General features: G+C 43.8%; 1 protein-coding gene across 1 annotated transcript; it reads right to left on the bottom strand.

Annotated features, from left to right (window-relative positions):
* Positions 1-11809: 11809 nt before the first annotated feature.
* On the bottom strand, positions 11810-17903 carry arl6ip6 (ADP-ribosylation factor-like 6 interacting protein 6). The gene is made up of 3 exons (XM_035998829.1): positions 17888-17903; positions 12549-12717; positions 11810-12073 (listed from the first exon to the last, which is right to left on the bottom strand). Exons 1-3 carry the CDS (start codon positions 17901-17903, stop codon positions 11980-11982), a joined length of 279 nt encoding a protein of 92 aa, XP_035854722.1. The 3' UTR covers positions 11810-11979.
* Between the last annotated feature and the right edge of the window lie 286 nt (positions 17904-18189).

Raw genomic sequence — 18189 nt, forward strand, 5'->3', positions numbered from 1 at the left:
CCCTGAAGTAAACACTTAACCCATACTTGCTCCAAAGGTGTGTTACCACTGACATATATGTTGATTCCTTTTCTCTTTTTTCCTCTCCTTTTATCTTTCCTCTCTTTTTCCTCTCTCTCTCTCTCTTTCTGCTTGTTTGTTCTATGCAATGGATATGGCTGATAATAAGTCTTCTTAGTCAATTCATTGAAACGTCCACTTTTGACAGTATTACGGTTTAGCTTCCAGCTTTTCTAAAATGTATTTTAGCTCTTAACTTATGTGCAGTTCAACTTCCAACTTACAAGTTTTTCAGCAGTTTAGAACAAACAATTTGTTCCATATTTCTGCATTTTCATCAATGTTTCTCACAGCATTTGTAAGTTTTCCATACTGATTCATAATTTCAGATAAAATATTATATAACATATAAATTACTTTATACATTAGTGGTGTTATTCAACTTTTTAATGAAATTCATACTCATTCTACCGATTTCCACTTTTTCAACTATTGTCACTACTTCACCTTCTTCTTACTGATTTAAGCTATTCAACCAGTTTAGCTTTAGCAATTCAGCTATTCAGCATTCCCACGCATTTTCTGCAGGAAATGCATTTTCTAGTATTATTATTATTATTCCGTCCGTTTTTTTGTCCCGCTAAGGCTCACGAAGCGTTGCCAACACGCGCACACAAATTATATCATCACGTGTGTAACGCTTGGGAATGGTGTGCTATGTGTTTTCTAAGAGATTTGCCGCACGGTTTTCACGAAATCGGCAAAAAATGGCGCAAAATTGTCCCATAGACTTCAATGGGAAATCTTCGGCAAATCGCTTAAAATCGCTGAAAACAACCCCTCTTTGGGGCCTTGCTGTATCGCCATACTTTTACGTAGAGACATAATTAAAAGTTTAAACCGAAGACAAGACTTTGGCGTTTATTGGGCTGAATGGGCATTCTGATATCAAGCACGGTTTCTACGAAATCACAGTTTACGTATCGTCCTCTTTTCAGACCGTTTCAGATTTTCCAATGTGTGTGTATGGGGACGGAATCTTCATAGTTAGAGTGGACGACAGAGTGGGGAGCTGTGGTACGATTCTCTGAATTTTCTCCAAACAAATTGCTCTCTCCCCTACAGTTTTCACTCTTCATACATCATTGTTGGTCAAAATGTAGGAAATTTTGTGCCGGTTGCAGACATGTAACTATGGACTCCACCGGACCTAAACTTTTGGCTCTCCTTAAACCAACTGCCGATAGAAACAATGAAAAAAAATGGATCTGCAGTAATATTCTCTGAATTATTTTCCAAAGAAATTGCTCTCTCACATACAGTTTTCACTCTTCATGAATCATTTTTGGTCAAAATGTAGGAAATTTTGTGGCAGTCACAGGCATGTAAGTATGGAATCCATCGGACGTCAACTTTTGGCTCTGTTCATACCAACTGCCGATAGAAACAATGAAAAAATAAATTATTTTGCTGGTTTCCTAGACATTTGCTTGGCAACCGTGATCTCCACCAATCAGAGACGTTGCTGTTACGCTTAGGATTGTGGGTAGTGTAGTACTTTAAAACACATACACACGCACACACACACAGACACACACAAAGACACGCACAGACACACACACACACATACACACAAACACACACACATTTTCACGCACACACACACACGCACACATACACACAAACACACATTCTCACACACACACACACACACACATTATCACACACACACACACACACACACACACACACACACACACTCTCTCACACGCACACACACATTCTCACACACGCACACACACACACACTCTCACACACACACACACACACACACATTCTCACACACGCACACACACACACACACACACACACACACACACACACACACACACTCACACACACACTCTCACACACGCACACACACACACGCACACACATTCCGATTTTCCAATGTGTGTGTATGGGGCTGGAATGTTGAAGACCAGAAGGGGAGATACTGTCTCCCCCTCCCTCCTCTACTCCCGCACTGTGGAAATCAACATAGCAACAAGTTCTGACACACACCTCTTATCATGGAGACTTCTGGAAGGGAGGGAGGGAGGGAGGGAGGGAAGAAGTAAGGGAGGGAGGGAGGAAGGGAAGGAGGGAGAGAGGGAGGGAGGGAGGAAGGAAGGAAAGAAGGATGGGAGGGAGGGAGGGTGGAAGGGAAGGAGGGAGAGAGAGGGAGGGAGAGAGAGAGTGAGGGAGGGAGGGAGAGAGAGGGAGGGAGAGAGAGAGAGGGAGAGAGCGGGAGGGAGGGAGAGAGGGAGAGAGAGAGGGGAGGGAAGGACGGAGAGAGTGAGGGGGAGAGGGAGAGAGAGGGAGGGAAGGAGTGAGAGAGAGGAAGAGAGAGGCAGAGGAAGGGAGGGAGAGAGAGGGAAGGAAGGAGGGAGGGATGGAAGGAGGGAGAGAGAGGGAGAGACTATCACAAATTCTCAGTTTTTGAATTAAGAAAGGAACTTCAGAGGTATCATCATTAAATGGACATTTTTCACCTGTCAATCAAACTGTCTCCCCCTCCCTCCTCTAAAACACACAGAAAAAAGAGAGGAGGAGAAGAGGAGAGGAAGAAAGGAAGTGAGGGGAGGAAAAAAGAAGAGAGGATGAGAGGAAGGAAGGAAAAGCATTATTTGTCAGCTAAATGACCAACTGACTGACTCCTAACTGACTTCAGGCCTCAACACCAAAAGCTGTTTTCCACCTGACTCCATGTAAATAATCAGTTATTTAAGCATTGTAAAACACACTTCATTCAAAGTCGACAGAAACCAAATGAATGAATGAAAAGCCGTTTTTGGTCTTCTCTACACTTTTCCAACCATCACAACTCAAGTGTTGGTTGAAATAAACACATAGTTTACCAATTTACATGTGAAAATATGTTGGCTCTATACACGCTAAAAGTACTGTTTTTGAAATGGAGTCTGGTGGGTTAAGCGCTAGCTACTTCATAGCTGTTTCTGGTAAACAGAAAGGTCTTAAATAGGTTTTAAAAAGGTCTATCTCTGAAGGGTTAAGACACTTAACACTTCACCGTTAAAACAAGCTATCGTCGCTAAACCCACCAGACTCCATGTAAATAAGCAGTCATTTAGCATCGTAAACCCACCAGACTCCATGTAAATAATCAGTGCTTTAAGCATCCTGAACCCACCAGAATCCATGTAAATAATCAGTAATTTAAGCATTCTAAACCCACCAGACTCCATGCAAATAATCAGTGCTTTAAGCATCCTGAACCCACTAGACTCCATGTAAATAATCAGTAATTTAAGCATTTGTGGTGTCTTGTAAGCCCATCCATCCATTCCCTATTGCTATTGTTAAACAATTGTATTCTCTCTCTCAGTGACAGTGTGACCTATGTATCTACTTAGCTAGTGTTATTCGGATGTGCACCAAGTAGTAGGCATACTGTCAAAATTTCTTCCGGAATTTTCTAGTTGTCTCTACAAGTACTTTACAGAACAATCGCGTGTTTGTTAAGCTAGTATCTACCTTCCACTCCAAGCACTCCTGCAATTAAACTCCATGCCTTCTCTTTTCTGGCGTTGTCTTTATAAAAAGATCCTTGATGTCTTATTATGTTTTTCAAACTCAGAGATGAAGCTCTCGTTGAGACCTAAACCATATTGGGGGGTGTCTTTTAGGAAATTTACTGTATAGTCTCGCTGTTTCACTTCCTGCCCGATGGCTTACGTGAAAATAGACCTGGCGCATATCTTTAGCGGAGCGGAGAGCCGCTTCACGCACGCTTCTGGGACGTGCCGTGGCGCGGCTGGTGGACAGCGATTTCTCGCAGGGGTCGCGCCTCTGACCGCAGCGCAGACGCTCCCGGTGGACAATAGGGTTAACTCCTCTTTAGGACAACCTCGCTGTCACACCATGCATGCTCTTGGGGGAATTGTTGGGTCTCTGTAAATTATAGTGTAGTCTATCTGTAAAGTGTCTTGAGACAACTTCTGTTATGAGTTCACAACTCTGTGAAGTGGTCTGCGGACCTGACCGACCCCTGGTGGTCCATGAGTAGATTTGGTAAAATATCACATTTTTAATTTAAAATTCAAAACAGTGTTTCTAACTGTCTGCCTGCAACTCCAAAGCCTAATAGTGAGGAGCATATGTGTTGTTATCGTAAAAATGTACATATGTGAATTTTAACATTATTACTTGAATTGGCTGTTTTTTCTGTTTTGTCGGGCTTCAGCAATGCGACAATGCCTCCAATTTATGTCACAAATGATCAGTGTCACATTTGAAGGAAGGTTGCTGGCCACTGACAAGATGGATTAATGGCTTAAGACAGAAATTGCTTCCCTAATGTCTCTGTATAAGCAGCACCATATTTCCTCATTAACATTATTAGTGAGCTATTTGTAAAAAAGTGTAATTTAATCTTGCTGTAATTTGTAATATATTGTTTGAAGTAGGAGGCCTATTGTTTTTGGTGGCCCGTGAGTTTTTATTTTTATTTGAAGTAGTTCTTGGTCGGAAAAAAGTTTGAGAAACACTGATCTAGGACTATCGTATCATGCATAAGCTTTTGTAATGGTCATGTGATGCATTTTCTCTGTTGCCAACATGGTAAGAGGGTTTGCAAGTCATCCATTGACATGCATCAACTCAACTGTGTGTTCAGTGGTCCTATAAACACATAATGACTAAACTTCCAAAACAAACTTTTATTTAAATTTTATAGTGGAGAATTTCTCAGATGCCTTTACTACGGTGGCCGACAGGGGCAAAAGCCCTGCAACTTAAGAAAACACATGCAAATAGACAAAACACAAGCAAATTAAGAAAACATCTTCATTAATTTGACAACACATGTGCAGCACTCAGCAAACGCTCTACAAATGCACACAACACAACCAAATACATAAACGCGCTGCAAATAAAAAACGATGCAAAAAGAAAAGCACACAAACCCCGAAAAAAGAAGCGATGCAAAAAGAAAAACAACTTCATTCATTTGACAACACATGCGCAGCATTCAGCGAACGCGCTGCAAATACACACAACACAACCAAATACATAAACGCGCTGCAAATACCACAACACAACCAAATACATAAACGCGTTGCAAATACCACAACACAACCAAATACATAAACACGCTGCAAATATCACAACAAAACCAAATACATAAATGATGCAAAAAGAAAAGCTCACAAACCCCAAAAAGAAATGCAACAAAAAAATGCTGCATCCAGATTACACAATGGAAGTTCTCCAGGCTTCTACGGGGAGCAGCTAAGTGGAACAGCTTGATTTTCGAGAGAAAGAGAGAGAGAGAGAGAGAGAGAGAGCCGGCGTGGCACGTTCAATCTCAGAACGGTGTGCACCGTTGTGAAACGGTGTGCAACTGCTTTGAGATCATAGACTGTAAATATTAAGTCTATGTTTGAGATATGTTTTCTCTCGTTTGGTGGGTGTGTCTCGGCTCAGGTCACAGATGATACTCAATCAGCAAGAGACGTCTGTAAACTCGTGGTGATAAAACATTTAAAACTGCATCAGCGTTTAACGTTGACGTTTGTTTAAGCCATATTACATGAGAGGGTTTAATTTCGAGGTCCAAAAGGCGCATCACTGAAGTGTAGGCCTCCTCAAGTGTAATATTGTGATTATACAACAACGGTTACCAGCAAAATAAGTGATCAATCTGTATTCATATTGTGGAGCAATTCACTCTTGAAATACAAAAAAACAAAAAACAGACTGGATTTCTAGTCCCTCCCTGTTTAGTAAACCATCCATCCATCCATCTTCGTCCGCTTATCCGGGGTTGGGTTGCGGGGGCAGCAGCTCCAGCAGGGGACCCCAAACTTCCCTTTCCCGAGCCACATTAACCAGCTCCGACTGGGGGATCCCGAGGCGTTCCCAGGCCAGGTTGGAGATATAATCCCTCCACCTAGTCCTGGGTCTTCCCCAAGGCATCCTCCCAGCTGGACGTGCCTGGAACACCTCCCTAAGGAGGCGCCCAGGGGGCATCCTTACCAGATGCCCAAACCATCTCAACTGGCTCCTTTCGACGCAAAGGAGTAGCGGCTCTACTCCGAGCTCCTCACGGATGACTGAGCTTCTCACCCTATCTCTAAGGGAGACACCAGCCACCCTCCTGAGGAAACCCATTTCGGCCGCTTGTACCCTGGATCTCGTTCTTTCGGTCATGACCCAGCCTTCATAACCATAGGTAAGGGTAGGAACGAAAATTGACCGGTAGATCAAGAGCTGAGCCAGAAGGCAAAGCTCTCTTTTCTCACAACAGTGCGATAAATTGAATATAATACCGCACCCATTGCGCCGATTCTCCGACCAATCTCCCGTTCCATTGTCCCCTCACTCACGAACAAGACCCCAAGGTACTTGAACTCCTTCACTTGGGGTAAGGACTCATTCCCTACCTGGAGTAGGCACTCCATCGGTTTCCTGCTGAGAACCATGGCCTCAGATTTAGAGGTGCTGATCCTCATCCCAGCCGCTTCACACTCGGGTGCGGACCGATCCAGTGAGTGCTGAAGGTCACTGGCCGATGATGCCATCAGGACCATATCATCTGCAAAGAGCAGCGATGAGATCCCCAGCCCACCGAACTGCAACCCCTCCCCACCCCGACTACGCCTCAATATCCTGTCCATAAATATTACAAACAGGATTGGTGATAAAGCGCAGCCCTGTCGGACGCCAACCCTCACCTGAAACGAGTCTGACTTACTGCCGAGAACCCGGACACAGCTCTCGCTTTGGTCATACAGAGATTGGATGGCCCTGAGAAGGGACCCCCTCACCCCGTACTCCCGCAGCACCTCCCACAGTATCTCCCAGAGGACCCGGTCATACGCCTTTTCCAGAGCCACAAACAATATGTTGGGCATATTCCCAGGCTCCCTCCAGGATCCTTGCAAGAGTAAAGAGCTGGTCCGTTGTTCCACGACCAGGATGGAATCCGCATTGTTCCTCTTCAACCCGAGGTTCGACTATCGGCCGAACCCTCCTTTCCAGCACCTTGGAGTAGACTTTACCAGGGAGGCTGAGAAGTGTGATACCCCTGTAATTGGCACACACCCTCTGGTCCCCCTTTTTGAACAGGGGAACCACCACCCCTGTCTGCCACTCCTTAGGTACTGTCCCAAACTTCCACGCAATGTTGAAGAGGCGTGTCAACCAAGACAGCCCCTCCACACCCAGAGCTTTCAGCATTTCTGGACGGATCTCATCAATCCCGGGGGCTTTGCCACTGTGGAGTTGTTTGACTACCTCAGCTACTTCCACCAGGGAAATTGACGACAATCCCCCATCATCCTCCAGCTCTGCCTCTGACATAGAGGGCGTATTAGTTGGATTTAGGAGTTCCTCAAAGTGCTCCTTCCACCGCCCTATTACCTCCACAGTTGAGGTCAATAGCGTCCCATCCTTACTGTACACAGCTTGGAAGGTTCCCCGCTTCCCCCTCCTGAGGTGGCGAACGGTTTTCCAGAAACACCTTGGTGCCGACGGAAAGTCCTTCTCCATGTCTTCTCTGAACTCTTTCACGGCCCTTCGGTACCCTGCAACTGCCTCTGGTGTCGTCCAGGATAACATATCCCGGAAAGACTCCTTCAGTTGGACGGCTTCCCTGACCACCGGTGTCCACCACGGTGTTTGTGGGTTACCGCCCCTTGAGGCACCTAAGACCCTAAAACCACAGCTCCTTGCCGCAGCTTCAGCAATGGAAACTTTGAACATCGTCCACTTGGATTCAATGCCCCCAGTCTCCACAGGGATGCACGAAAAGCTCCGCCGGAGGTGTGAGTTGAAAGTCAGGGGCCTCATCCAGACGTTCCCAATAGTTTCGGGCACTACCCGTTTGGGCTTACCAGGTCTGTCCAGAGTCTTCACCCACCCCCTGACCCAACTCACCACCAGATGGTGATCGGTTGACAGCTCTGCCCCTCTCTTCACCCGAGTGTCCAAAACATATGGCCTCAGATCAGATGAAATGATTATAAAATCGATCATTGACCTTTGGCCTAGGGTGCTCTGGTACAAAGTACACTTATGAGCATCCCTATGTTCGAACATGGTGTTCGTTATAGACAATCCATGACTAGCACAGAAGTCCAACAACAAACAACCACTCGGATTTAGATCAGGGAGGCCGTTCCTCCCAATCACGCCTCTCCATGTGTCTCCATCATTGCCCACGTGCACGTTGAAGTCCCCCAGCAGAACTATAGAGTCCCCCCCTGGAGCCCCATGCAGGACTCCATTCAAGGTCTCCAAGAAAGCCGAATACTCCGAGCTTTTGTTTGGTGCATAAGCACAAACAACAGTCAGAGTTTTCCCCCCCCACAACCCGCAAGCAAGGGCTGCACGATATTTTGTTTCATCGTCTACATCGCGATGTGCGCATGCGCGATAGTCACATCGCAGGACGTTGCGATGTTGACGCTACAACTTCTTTGCTGCTTGATAAAAAAGTAAACTTTCACCGTTCTTCTTAGCCTAAAGAAACAAGGCGTCTGTCCCAACTAACGTTATGGTTTGGAGCTGCGACGCTGGAAATGTAACACTAATCTACAACAGCAGTCTGTTTCTGATATAACGTAATTTACACTGATTTAAGTGTTCTAAGATACACAGTTTGTTGCAAGAGTGTGACATGCAGGCTCTGCATGCACAGCAAACCAACAATCATGATCAATTTTAATTAATTTATCAAACAACCAAAGCAGGCCCTGCTAGTTGACCACAACCTGAAATTTAGAGGAAGCAACATGCATGCATTATTAATATCATTCACTTTAGCCTGGATTGATATTATATGAATACAATCGTGTCATGTCAGTCAACCAGTGTTTTTATTCCTAATTTCCCTCTCCAAAATCACTTCAGAAGAATAATCACAGCGCTTACTTGATTTGGTTTTTGTAAAGCATTAAAGTTCAACAAAGACTGGTTCACATAAGAAAATTTCCTTTTTCATTTTTATTTTCTATGTAGATGCACTCCCCTACAAAATCACCCAGTAGTTGAGAATGATTTAGTATTTCTAAATAGAGGTATTTATGTCCTCTTGTAAAAATTAGTCTTTTTTTCATATCGCAATATATATCGCAGGGAAAAAAATATCGCAATGTTTTTTCCAATATCGTGCAGGCCTACCGCAGGCGTAGGGAGGCAACCCTCTCGTCCACCGGGGTGAACTCCAACGCAGCGGCGCTCAGCCGGGGGCTTGTGAGTATCCCCACACCCGCCTGGCGCCTCACACCCTGGGCAACTCCGGAGAAGAAAAGAGTCCAACCCCTATCCAGGAGTATGGTTCCAGAACCGAGACTGTGCGTAGAGGTAAGCCCCACCAGATCTAATTGGTAGCGCTCCACCTCCCACACAAGTTCCGGCTCCTTCCCCCACAGAGAGGTGACGTTCCACGTCCCCAGAGCCAGCCTCTGCCGCCCGGGTCTGGTCCGTCGAGGCCCCTGACCTTCACTGCCACCCATCTGGCAGCGCACCCGCCCCCAGCGGTTCCTCCCACAGGTGGTGGGCCCATGGATTGGAGAGGGAGGTGCCACGTTGCTTTTTGGGGCTGTGCCCGACCGGGCTCCGTGGCAAACCCGGCCACCAGGCACTCGCACGTGCCCTCCATCTGGGCCTGGCTCCAGACGGGGGCCCCGGGCTTCCTCCAGGCAGGGTAACTTCACCTCTTCCTCGATGACTCATAGGGGTTTATGAACCATTCTTTGTCTGGCCCCTCACCTGAAACCACTTTGCCAAGGGAGACCCTACCAGGAGCACAATCTCCAGACAACACAGCCCTCAGGTTCATAGAGACACACAAACCTCTCCACCACGATAAAATGATGGTTCCCGGAGAGGGTGAGATTTATCAAACTGAATAAATCCCGCCTGCACATATAAACACAAAACTGCTTTGCTAACTCCATCGTGTTGTAAGTAAGACATCTGCTGAAAAAGTTATTGTATTCATTAGCATGATTGCCGTACTGTTTAGTTCAAAAACGTCCAAAACACCAAAGTACGAAGACATAGGGACCAGACGCGAGCTTTTATTTTGAAAAGTCGAAGCTCGGGGACGGCACCAGCCGGGAGGGCATGAGACGGGAGCATAGACTGTGTGTGTGTGTATATATATATATATATATATATATATATATATATATATATATATATATATATATATATATCTCCCCGTGGGGTCGAAAATCAAGCTGTTCCACTTAGCTGCTCCCTCTAGAAGCCTGGAGAACTTCCATTGTGTAATGAGGACTTATATTAAGGGTCTGATCATTCACATCAGCTTGTAGTGATCATCACCTTTCATCACACACCGCACCACAGAGACATCGGGGACCAGCGGGGAACTTTATAATATACTATTTTTTGGTTGGGGTTTGCTGGTTGTTTTGGTGTTGAGAGAAAATACATATATATAAGCTTAAAGGGATATTTCATTACTAGAAATATGAATATGTATTAAATTGGGTCATTTATGTAGTAGAAATGTGAATTTATTTTAGAAGTTGGTGCCTTCTAGACCGAGAAAAGCCAGAAAATGTATTTTTGGTTCATGTGGATGAAAGACAACTCCCAGAACTCCCCACTTGCTTCGCTTCCCTACGAGGCCACTCCCAAGCCACGCCTACCAGTTACAGACTTAGACAGTGAAATTGGTTACAGAGAGGGAGTCAAGTGTGTTTTATTGTCATTTCAACCATATACACAAAACATTTCACTGTGGCTCAAGTGGTGTTGCATATTTAAAATATATAAAAACGACATACGAAACAGGCTACATTTAGTGCACGCACACACATTACAGGCTCCGTAAAGTTTAGCTAACGCATTGGTAGCATTAGCGCTTGGTTGGATGTAGCTAAACACCGAGTATAAACACAGCCTTGAATTTGCGTAGAATGGTCGGCATTTAACAGTCACAAACTCCACCAGCGGTGAGCAGTAGTTGGATACAAGCACCCCATTTCTGCACCAGTCCGTGTTAACGCAGCACACCTCCACGAGTCTTAGCCGGCGACAGAGCAGCATCTCTATCTGCTCTGAAGGCTAGCAGGCCTTAGATAGCGTAGTCCGGTTCACTGTTGTTCAGCCATGTTTCCACAAAAACAAAAACACAGCAGTCTCTGAACTCGCGTTGGGAGCTTCGTTGAAGTTGGATGTAGTCCAGTTTGTTGTCTAATGAGCGGACACTTGCATGGATGGGACAGGTGGCCGGCTAGCGTTAGCTTTCCACCTAGCTCGAACTCCTGCACACCGCTGTCGAGGTCCCCTTCCCCGGCTAGCGGCATCGGGCGACACCGCAGGCTGAGGTGCTGGTCTCTGTAGCAGATGAAGCTTGCGTAGTGTGTTGAGTATTCCGTCTGTAATAAAGTTTCCTGCATATTCTCCGGTACCAATGTATCCCGGTGGTACACATGTGCGGTAGTTTGAATGCACATAATTGTTGTAAAAGTTTGCTGCTGAAAAGAGAGAGTGGTATCTTCAAGATGGCTGACACTCGACTCGCATCGGTAGTGACAGTCCCACCCCCTACGGGCGGGTTGAAAACATGCGGAACTAGCTGGCTGTAGTCCTCTGGGCAAAAATGCCTCCGATGACGCTAAATGACGATTTTTCATCAGAGGCATTTCCTGACCCACAATACAGAGAACTCTCATCTCAGGGGGACATGAGGGAGGGAAGCACAATCATTCAAAAATACTCCCGGGTTTCTACTGATACAAAGCTTAATGCTAATCGGTGAAGTATCCATTTAAAACATATTTTAGTTACTTAGTTATTTTTATAAAATAAAAAAAACAACGGTGTGCAGCTCTATTATCTGACGAAATACAATTATCAGATCGGGACTGTGTGTGGAATCTGCAGGTTGGATCGGAGGGCCAAAAAAAGCTGATCGGGACATCCCTATGTGTTTGTGTGTCAGGTGAGGCTCCAGATGACAGTGAGCATGGCCATGATGCCGTTAAGGACAGCAACACTATAACCCATGTGGAAACCATGGCCAGATCCATCTCTAGAAGAAAAGACACACACACACAAAAGTCAAGGTGTGCAAATTCGTAACTTTGTGATGTAAGAGAGCACATTTGTGAAGTTGCAGTGACCAAGAGGAGATTGTAATCACTTAGTTGTGGTTGTACTTAAAAATGGACTCAAGTAAAAAGATATATATATAAAGAAAAGGTTGCATTACAGGTTTGCAGCTGTCATTGTATTCATGTAAATATCAATTTACACATTTGTGTTTGTTGAGTTCACATTCAGAACATTGTGGTGTGAATATTTTCTGAGTGAAATTTTTTTTCTACAAGCTCTGTATGTGTTTTTTTTCTTTCTGTGACTATAAATTCAGCTTGTGTGTGAATTTTTGTACAAGCGAACATTTTAACATAAGTTACAAAGTTAAGATTGTATTCTCGCATTTTGCACAATGTTTTCCCTTATAGGTAGACACTAGTCTGATATATTGGTGTAACCTTGTGTCTTACCTGAAGTCGGCCAGTGTCAGTGGTGTTTCCAACCCCATGCCAGGCTGGTACGAATTAAGGTATGTGAGGGTCCATGAGAAAACACAGCAGATACATCCTAGTAATACTGACAGCACCAGGATACTCCAGAAACCTACACACACACACACACACACACACACACACACACACACACACACACACACACACACACACACACACACACACACACACACACACACAAACAAACACAAGTTGGCCATCTTGGTTTTCATGCGAACATTTTCATTTTATGAACAAGTGTTTGAGGACTTTAGGATGCAACCAAACTCGAAATTGTGCAGCCATGTGCAGAACAATAAATTCTTCGATCTGAGTTCACATTTAGGCTTGGGAGTAGTATGGTGGCTCTATAGCGCCTCCTAATTGGTTTTCACCCTTGGGTGCATTTTTGATGGCCTCAATATACACAAAAACTCACACAAATTGGCACCCACATTAAAACCTGGGAGCATTGCGAGACAGTACAGCAATTTGGTACATACCTGTGAGTGGGCTCCATAGCGCCCCCTAATGAGTGGAAGGCCTAATTTGGACATAGTTGCTCCGATATTCACCAGATTTAGTACACAAATTGCTTTCATCATTTCGGACATATTTCCAATTTACTTTCATTAGCTCCGCCCAACCGGAAGTTGGACATTTTGAATTGTATGCATTTTTCATGTGTTTTACATTCTTTCTAACGCCTCAAGGCTGTGATTGCAATCTTCACGAAACTTTGCTGGTAGTATGTTAGGACCCTCATGACAAAAAGTTATCAAAAGAATTTTGATAGTTAAAAAGTTATAGAGGACCAACTTCCTGTAGTTGGCTGTCAAAACAGGAAGGGTTGCATATCTTAATTTGGACATAGTTGCTCCGATATTAACCAGATTTTGTGCACACATTTCTCTCATCATTTATAACATATTTCCAATTTACTTTAATTAGCTCTGCCCAAGGGGAAGTCGGCCATTTAGAATTTTATGCATTTTTCACTAGTTTTACGCACATTCTTTCGAACTCCTCCTAGACCGTGATTCCGATATTCACGAAACTTTGCATGCGAAACTTACTTTTTCTAACTCCTCCTAGGGCATGAGTCCGATCTGCACGAAATTTACGAGTAGACTCGGTGGACTCACAGGCCTGTTCATCGCTGCTTGCAGCTTTAATTAGGGCCCGAGCACCAACATCGTCTGTGGTGAAGGCCCTATTGAAATTCTAATGTTGCTTTGTCTTCTTTCTATTATTAGGGCCCGAGCACCGACATCGTTGGGGCCGAAGGCCCTATTGCTCTTCTAATGTTTTTTCTTCTTTCTTTCTTTCTTTCTTATTAGGGCCCATGCACCGACAGCGTCGGAAGGGCGAAGGCCCTATTGAAATCCAAAGGATTATAATTTTTTCTTCTTATTAGGGCCTGAGCACTGACAGTGTCGGTTGGTGAAGGCCTTATTGCCCTTCTAATGTTTTTTCTTCTTCTTTCTTTCTTCTTATTAGGGCCCAAAAGCGTCGGTAGGCGAAGGCCCTATTGAAATTCAAATGTTTCTTATTATTATTATGGCCCGAGCACCGACATCATTCAAATGTTCTTTCTTTCTTTTATTCTATGCGTTTGAGCACAGTTTTGAGGTGCTTGGGCTACTCAAAAACGCATGAAAATTGGGACGCATGTCAGACCTGGTGAAAATTGGGATCTGACATGGGTCTCAGACTTGGGCATGGCAAATTGGCTCGATAGCGCCCCCTATCAGTTTTCAAAGTTAAAGCTCCCTCCTTTAACTTTCACGTAGATATATGACATTTAGTAGGCATATGTATCATATCCAGAGAAAAAGCCTCTTGGAGCCACCCCCTAAACCCAACAGGAGGTCCGCTGTATTAAAATTCATTTTCAAATTATGGATGATTTTGACCATTTTCAGGGGATGTACTTTAACAAACTCCTACAGATTTAAACCGATTATAACCTTGGCGAAGCAAAATTGCTAAGCTTTTTAGTGCACGCCAAACAGTGTGGGCGGGGCATGTTTCGCCATGAAAAAAAATCTGCTCCAAGCTGCTCAGGCTGGGTGCAGGGGTCCTGGCCTGAAGACATCTACAGTGAGGAAAATAAGTATTTGAACACCCTGCTATTTTACAAGTTCTCCCACTTAGAAATCATGGAGGGGTCTGAAATTGTCATCGTAGGTGCATGTCCACTGTGAGAGACATAATCTAAAAAAAAAAATCCAGAAATCACAATATATGATTTTTTAACTATTTATTTGTATGATACAGCTGCAAATAAGTATTTGAACACCTGTCTATCAGCTAGAATTCTGACCCTCAAAGACCTGTTAGTCTGCCTTTAAAATGTCCACCTCCACTCCATTTATTATCCTAAATTAGATGCACCTGTTTGAGGTCGTTAGCTGCATAAAGACACCTGTCCACCCCATACAATCAGTAAGAATCCAACTACTAACATGGCCAAGACCAAAGAGCTGTCCAAAGACACTAGAGACAAAATTGTACACCTCCACAAGGCTGGAAAGGGCTACGGGGAAATTGGCAAGCAGCTTGGTGAAAAAAGGTCCACTGTTGGAGCAATCATTAGAAAATGGAAGAAGCTAAACATGACTGTCAATCTCCCTCGGACTGGGGCTCCATGCAAGATCTCACCTCGTGGGGTCTCAATGATCCTAAGAAAGGTGAGAAATCAGCCCAGAACTACACGGGAGGAGCTGGTCAATGACCTGAAAAGAGCTGGGACCACCGTTTCCAAGGTTACTGTTGGTAATACACTAAGACGTCATGGTTTGAAATCATGCATGGCACGGAAGGTTCCCCTGCTTAAACCAGCACATGTCAAGGCCCGTCTTAAGTTTGCCAATGACCATTTGGATGATCCAGAGGAGTCATGGGAGAAAGTCATGTGGTCAGATGAGACCAAAATAGAACGTTTTGGTCATAATTCCACTAACCGTGTTTGGAGGAAGAAGAATGATGAGTACCATCCCAAGAACACCATCCCTACTGTGAAGCATAAGGAGAGGATGACCGGGGCCATGTATTGCGAGATTTTGGGGAACAACCTCCTTCCCTCAGTTAGAGCATTGAAGATGGGTCGAGGCTGGGTCTTCCAACCTGACAATGACCCGAAGCACACAGCCAGGATAACCAAGGAGTGGCTCTGTAAGAAGCATATCAAGGTTCTGGCGTGGCCTAGCCAGTCTCCAGACCTAAACCCAATAGAGAATCTTTGGAGGGAGCTCAAACTCCGTGTTTCTCAGCGACAGCCCAGAAACCTGACTGATCTAGAGAAGATCTGTATGGAGGAGTGGGCCAAAATCCCTCCTGCAGTGTGTGCAAACCTGGTGAAAAACTGCAGGAAACGTTTGACCTCTGTAATTGCAAACAAAGGCTACAAATATTAACATTGATTTTCTCAGGTGTTCAAATACTTATTTGCAGCTGTATCATACAAATAAATAGTTAAAAAATCATACATTGTGATTTCTGGATTTTTTTTTTTAGATTATGTCTCTCACAGTGGACATGCACCTACGATGACAATTTCAGACCCCTCCATGATTTCTAAGTGGGAGAACTTGCTAAATAGCAGGGTGTTCAAATACTTATTTTCCTCACTGTACATGTCAATATTGATATAATAATAATATATAATCATAGCGCCCCCTAATGGCAACAGGAAGTTACAGCCTCTACCTAATGGGCACGTCGAACTTAGATGTTAAATCATGAAAAAGAAAGTTGTTGTAACTTAAACATATATTGTACGATCTACCCCAAATCTTTCCTCCATGATGTTAGTCTAGGCCTGAAGTGATTTCATGGTTCTCAGGCCTGATTATGGTAAATTGGCTCAATTTGCCCCTACAAAATTTCAAAGAAGAAGCCCCTGCACTGCGTTTCACCTAGATGGTATGCATATGTATCATCAACAGAATGTCAGCTATATTAATCTTAATGTGCAAATTATGGATGATTTTGAACTTTTCTGGGGTTATACTTTAACAAACTCCTCCTACAGATTTGACCTGACTTCTGACCTCAAAATTTGTCAGTATAATCGAAAGACCTTGGCGGAGCATAATTGCGAAGCTTTTTCATTATTATCATATGGTGTGGGTGGAGCAGGGCGCCAATTTTGATGTTTCCTAAAAAACAGGAAGTTACAGTTCTTACGCTTTGGTGTCTTCTTCCTAGTTGGTTGACTAGATCTCATTTCAAAAGTGGACCGGAATGCCTTAAGAAGTTGATGATGCTTCAATTTGAATATTGTGATCTTTTGTTGAAGAGCGTCGCTCAGCCTCTACCTAATGGGCACGTCGAACTTAGATGTTAAATCATGAAAAAGAAAATAGTTGTAACTTGAACATATATTGTACGATCTACCCCAAATCTTTCCTACATGATGTTAGTCTAGGCCTGAAGTGATCCACATGGGTCTCAGGCCTGATTATGGTTAATTGGCTCAATAGCGCCCCCTACTACAGTTACAAAATGTAGCCCCTGCAGTGCATTTCACCTAGACCTATGAGATTTGTTATGCATATGTATCAGTCCAACTGTACAAAACAATCTCTTGGAGCCATAACCTAAACCCAACAGGATGTCAACTATATTAATATTTATGTGCAAATTATGGATGATTTTGACCATTTGCACCGTTCAAGGCTGCTATTGGTCAGCAACCCCCTCTGAAATTGCCTGACATGCTGACGTTTATGGTAAGCGTATTGTCTCATTTCCGGTGCTCCCATCTCACGGACGCTACTTTGCTGCTCCAGCAAAAACTTACTCAACTCTTCTTTATTGTTTAATTTAGCAGCTAAGTGCCTGGATTGCATTTAAACTACACTAGTTATACTCAAGCACTTATAGTTTTCTTCTCTTACAGCGACTGCTGTAAGAGAAATACGTTTTAACAATCTCAATACGTTTTTTGTTAAAACATATTAGCTACTTTAGCTTAGCCATTAGCCCTATTAAATATTAGATCTCTGTCTTCTAAAGCAGTACTAGTAAACAATCTGATATCAGATAATCAAATTGATCTATTCTGTCTTACTGAAACATGGCTGTGCAATGAAGAATATGTTAGTCTAAATGAATCCACTCCTCCCAGTCATATTAATACTCAAATTCCACAAGGCTCTGGCCGAGGAGGGGGAGTTGCAGCCATCTTTGATTCAAGCCTGTTAATTAATCCTAAACCTAAACTAAATTATAAATCATTTGAAAGCCTTGTTCTTAATCTTCAACATCCAACATGGAAAACATTACAGCCAATTATATTTGTTGTTGTTTACCGAGCTCCAGGTTCATATTCTGAATTTTTATCTGAATTCTCTGAGATTTTATCATGCGTAGTCCTTAAATCAGACAAAGTACTTATTGTAGGTGATTTTAATATCTATGTGGACGTTGACAACGATAGCCTTAGTATTGCTTTCAACTCACTACTAGATTCAATTGGTTTCAGTCAGAGTGTGCATAAGGCCACCCACTGTTTTAACCACACCCAGTATTTCCCAGTATTTCCGCAGAATCCTTTATTATCTTTTATCCTATAGACCTTCAACAATTAATGTTAAAGGTCTCTTCAGCTAAG

This window comes from Sander lucioperca, chromosome 24, assembly GCF_008315115.2.
Source record: "Sander lucioperca isolate FBNREF2018 chromosome 24, SLUC_FBN_1.2, whole genome shotgun sequence".
In the NCBI taxonomy this organism is placed as follows: domain Eukaryota; kingdom Metazoa; phylum Chordata; class Actinopteri; order Perciformes; family Percidae; genus Sander; species Sander lucioperca.

Bases quoted from the DNA above. Each gene is read 5' to 3' on its own strand.
- arl6ip6 (XM_035998829.1), bottom strand. The intron at 12,074-12,548 runs GTAAGACACAAG...CTTTTCTTCTAG, and splicing joins CTGACACTGGCCGACTTCAG to AGATGGATCTGGCCATGGTT.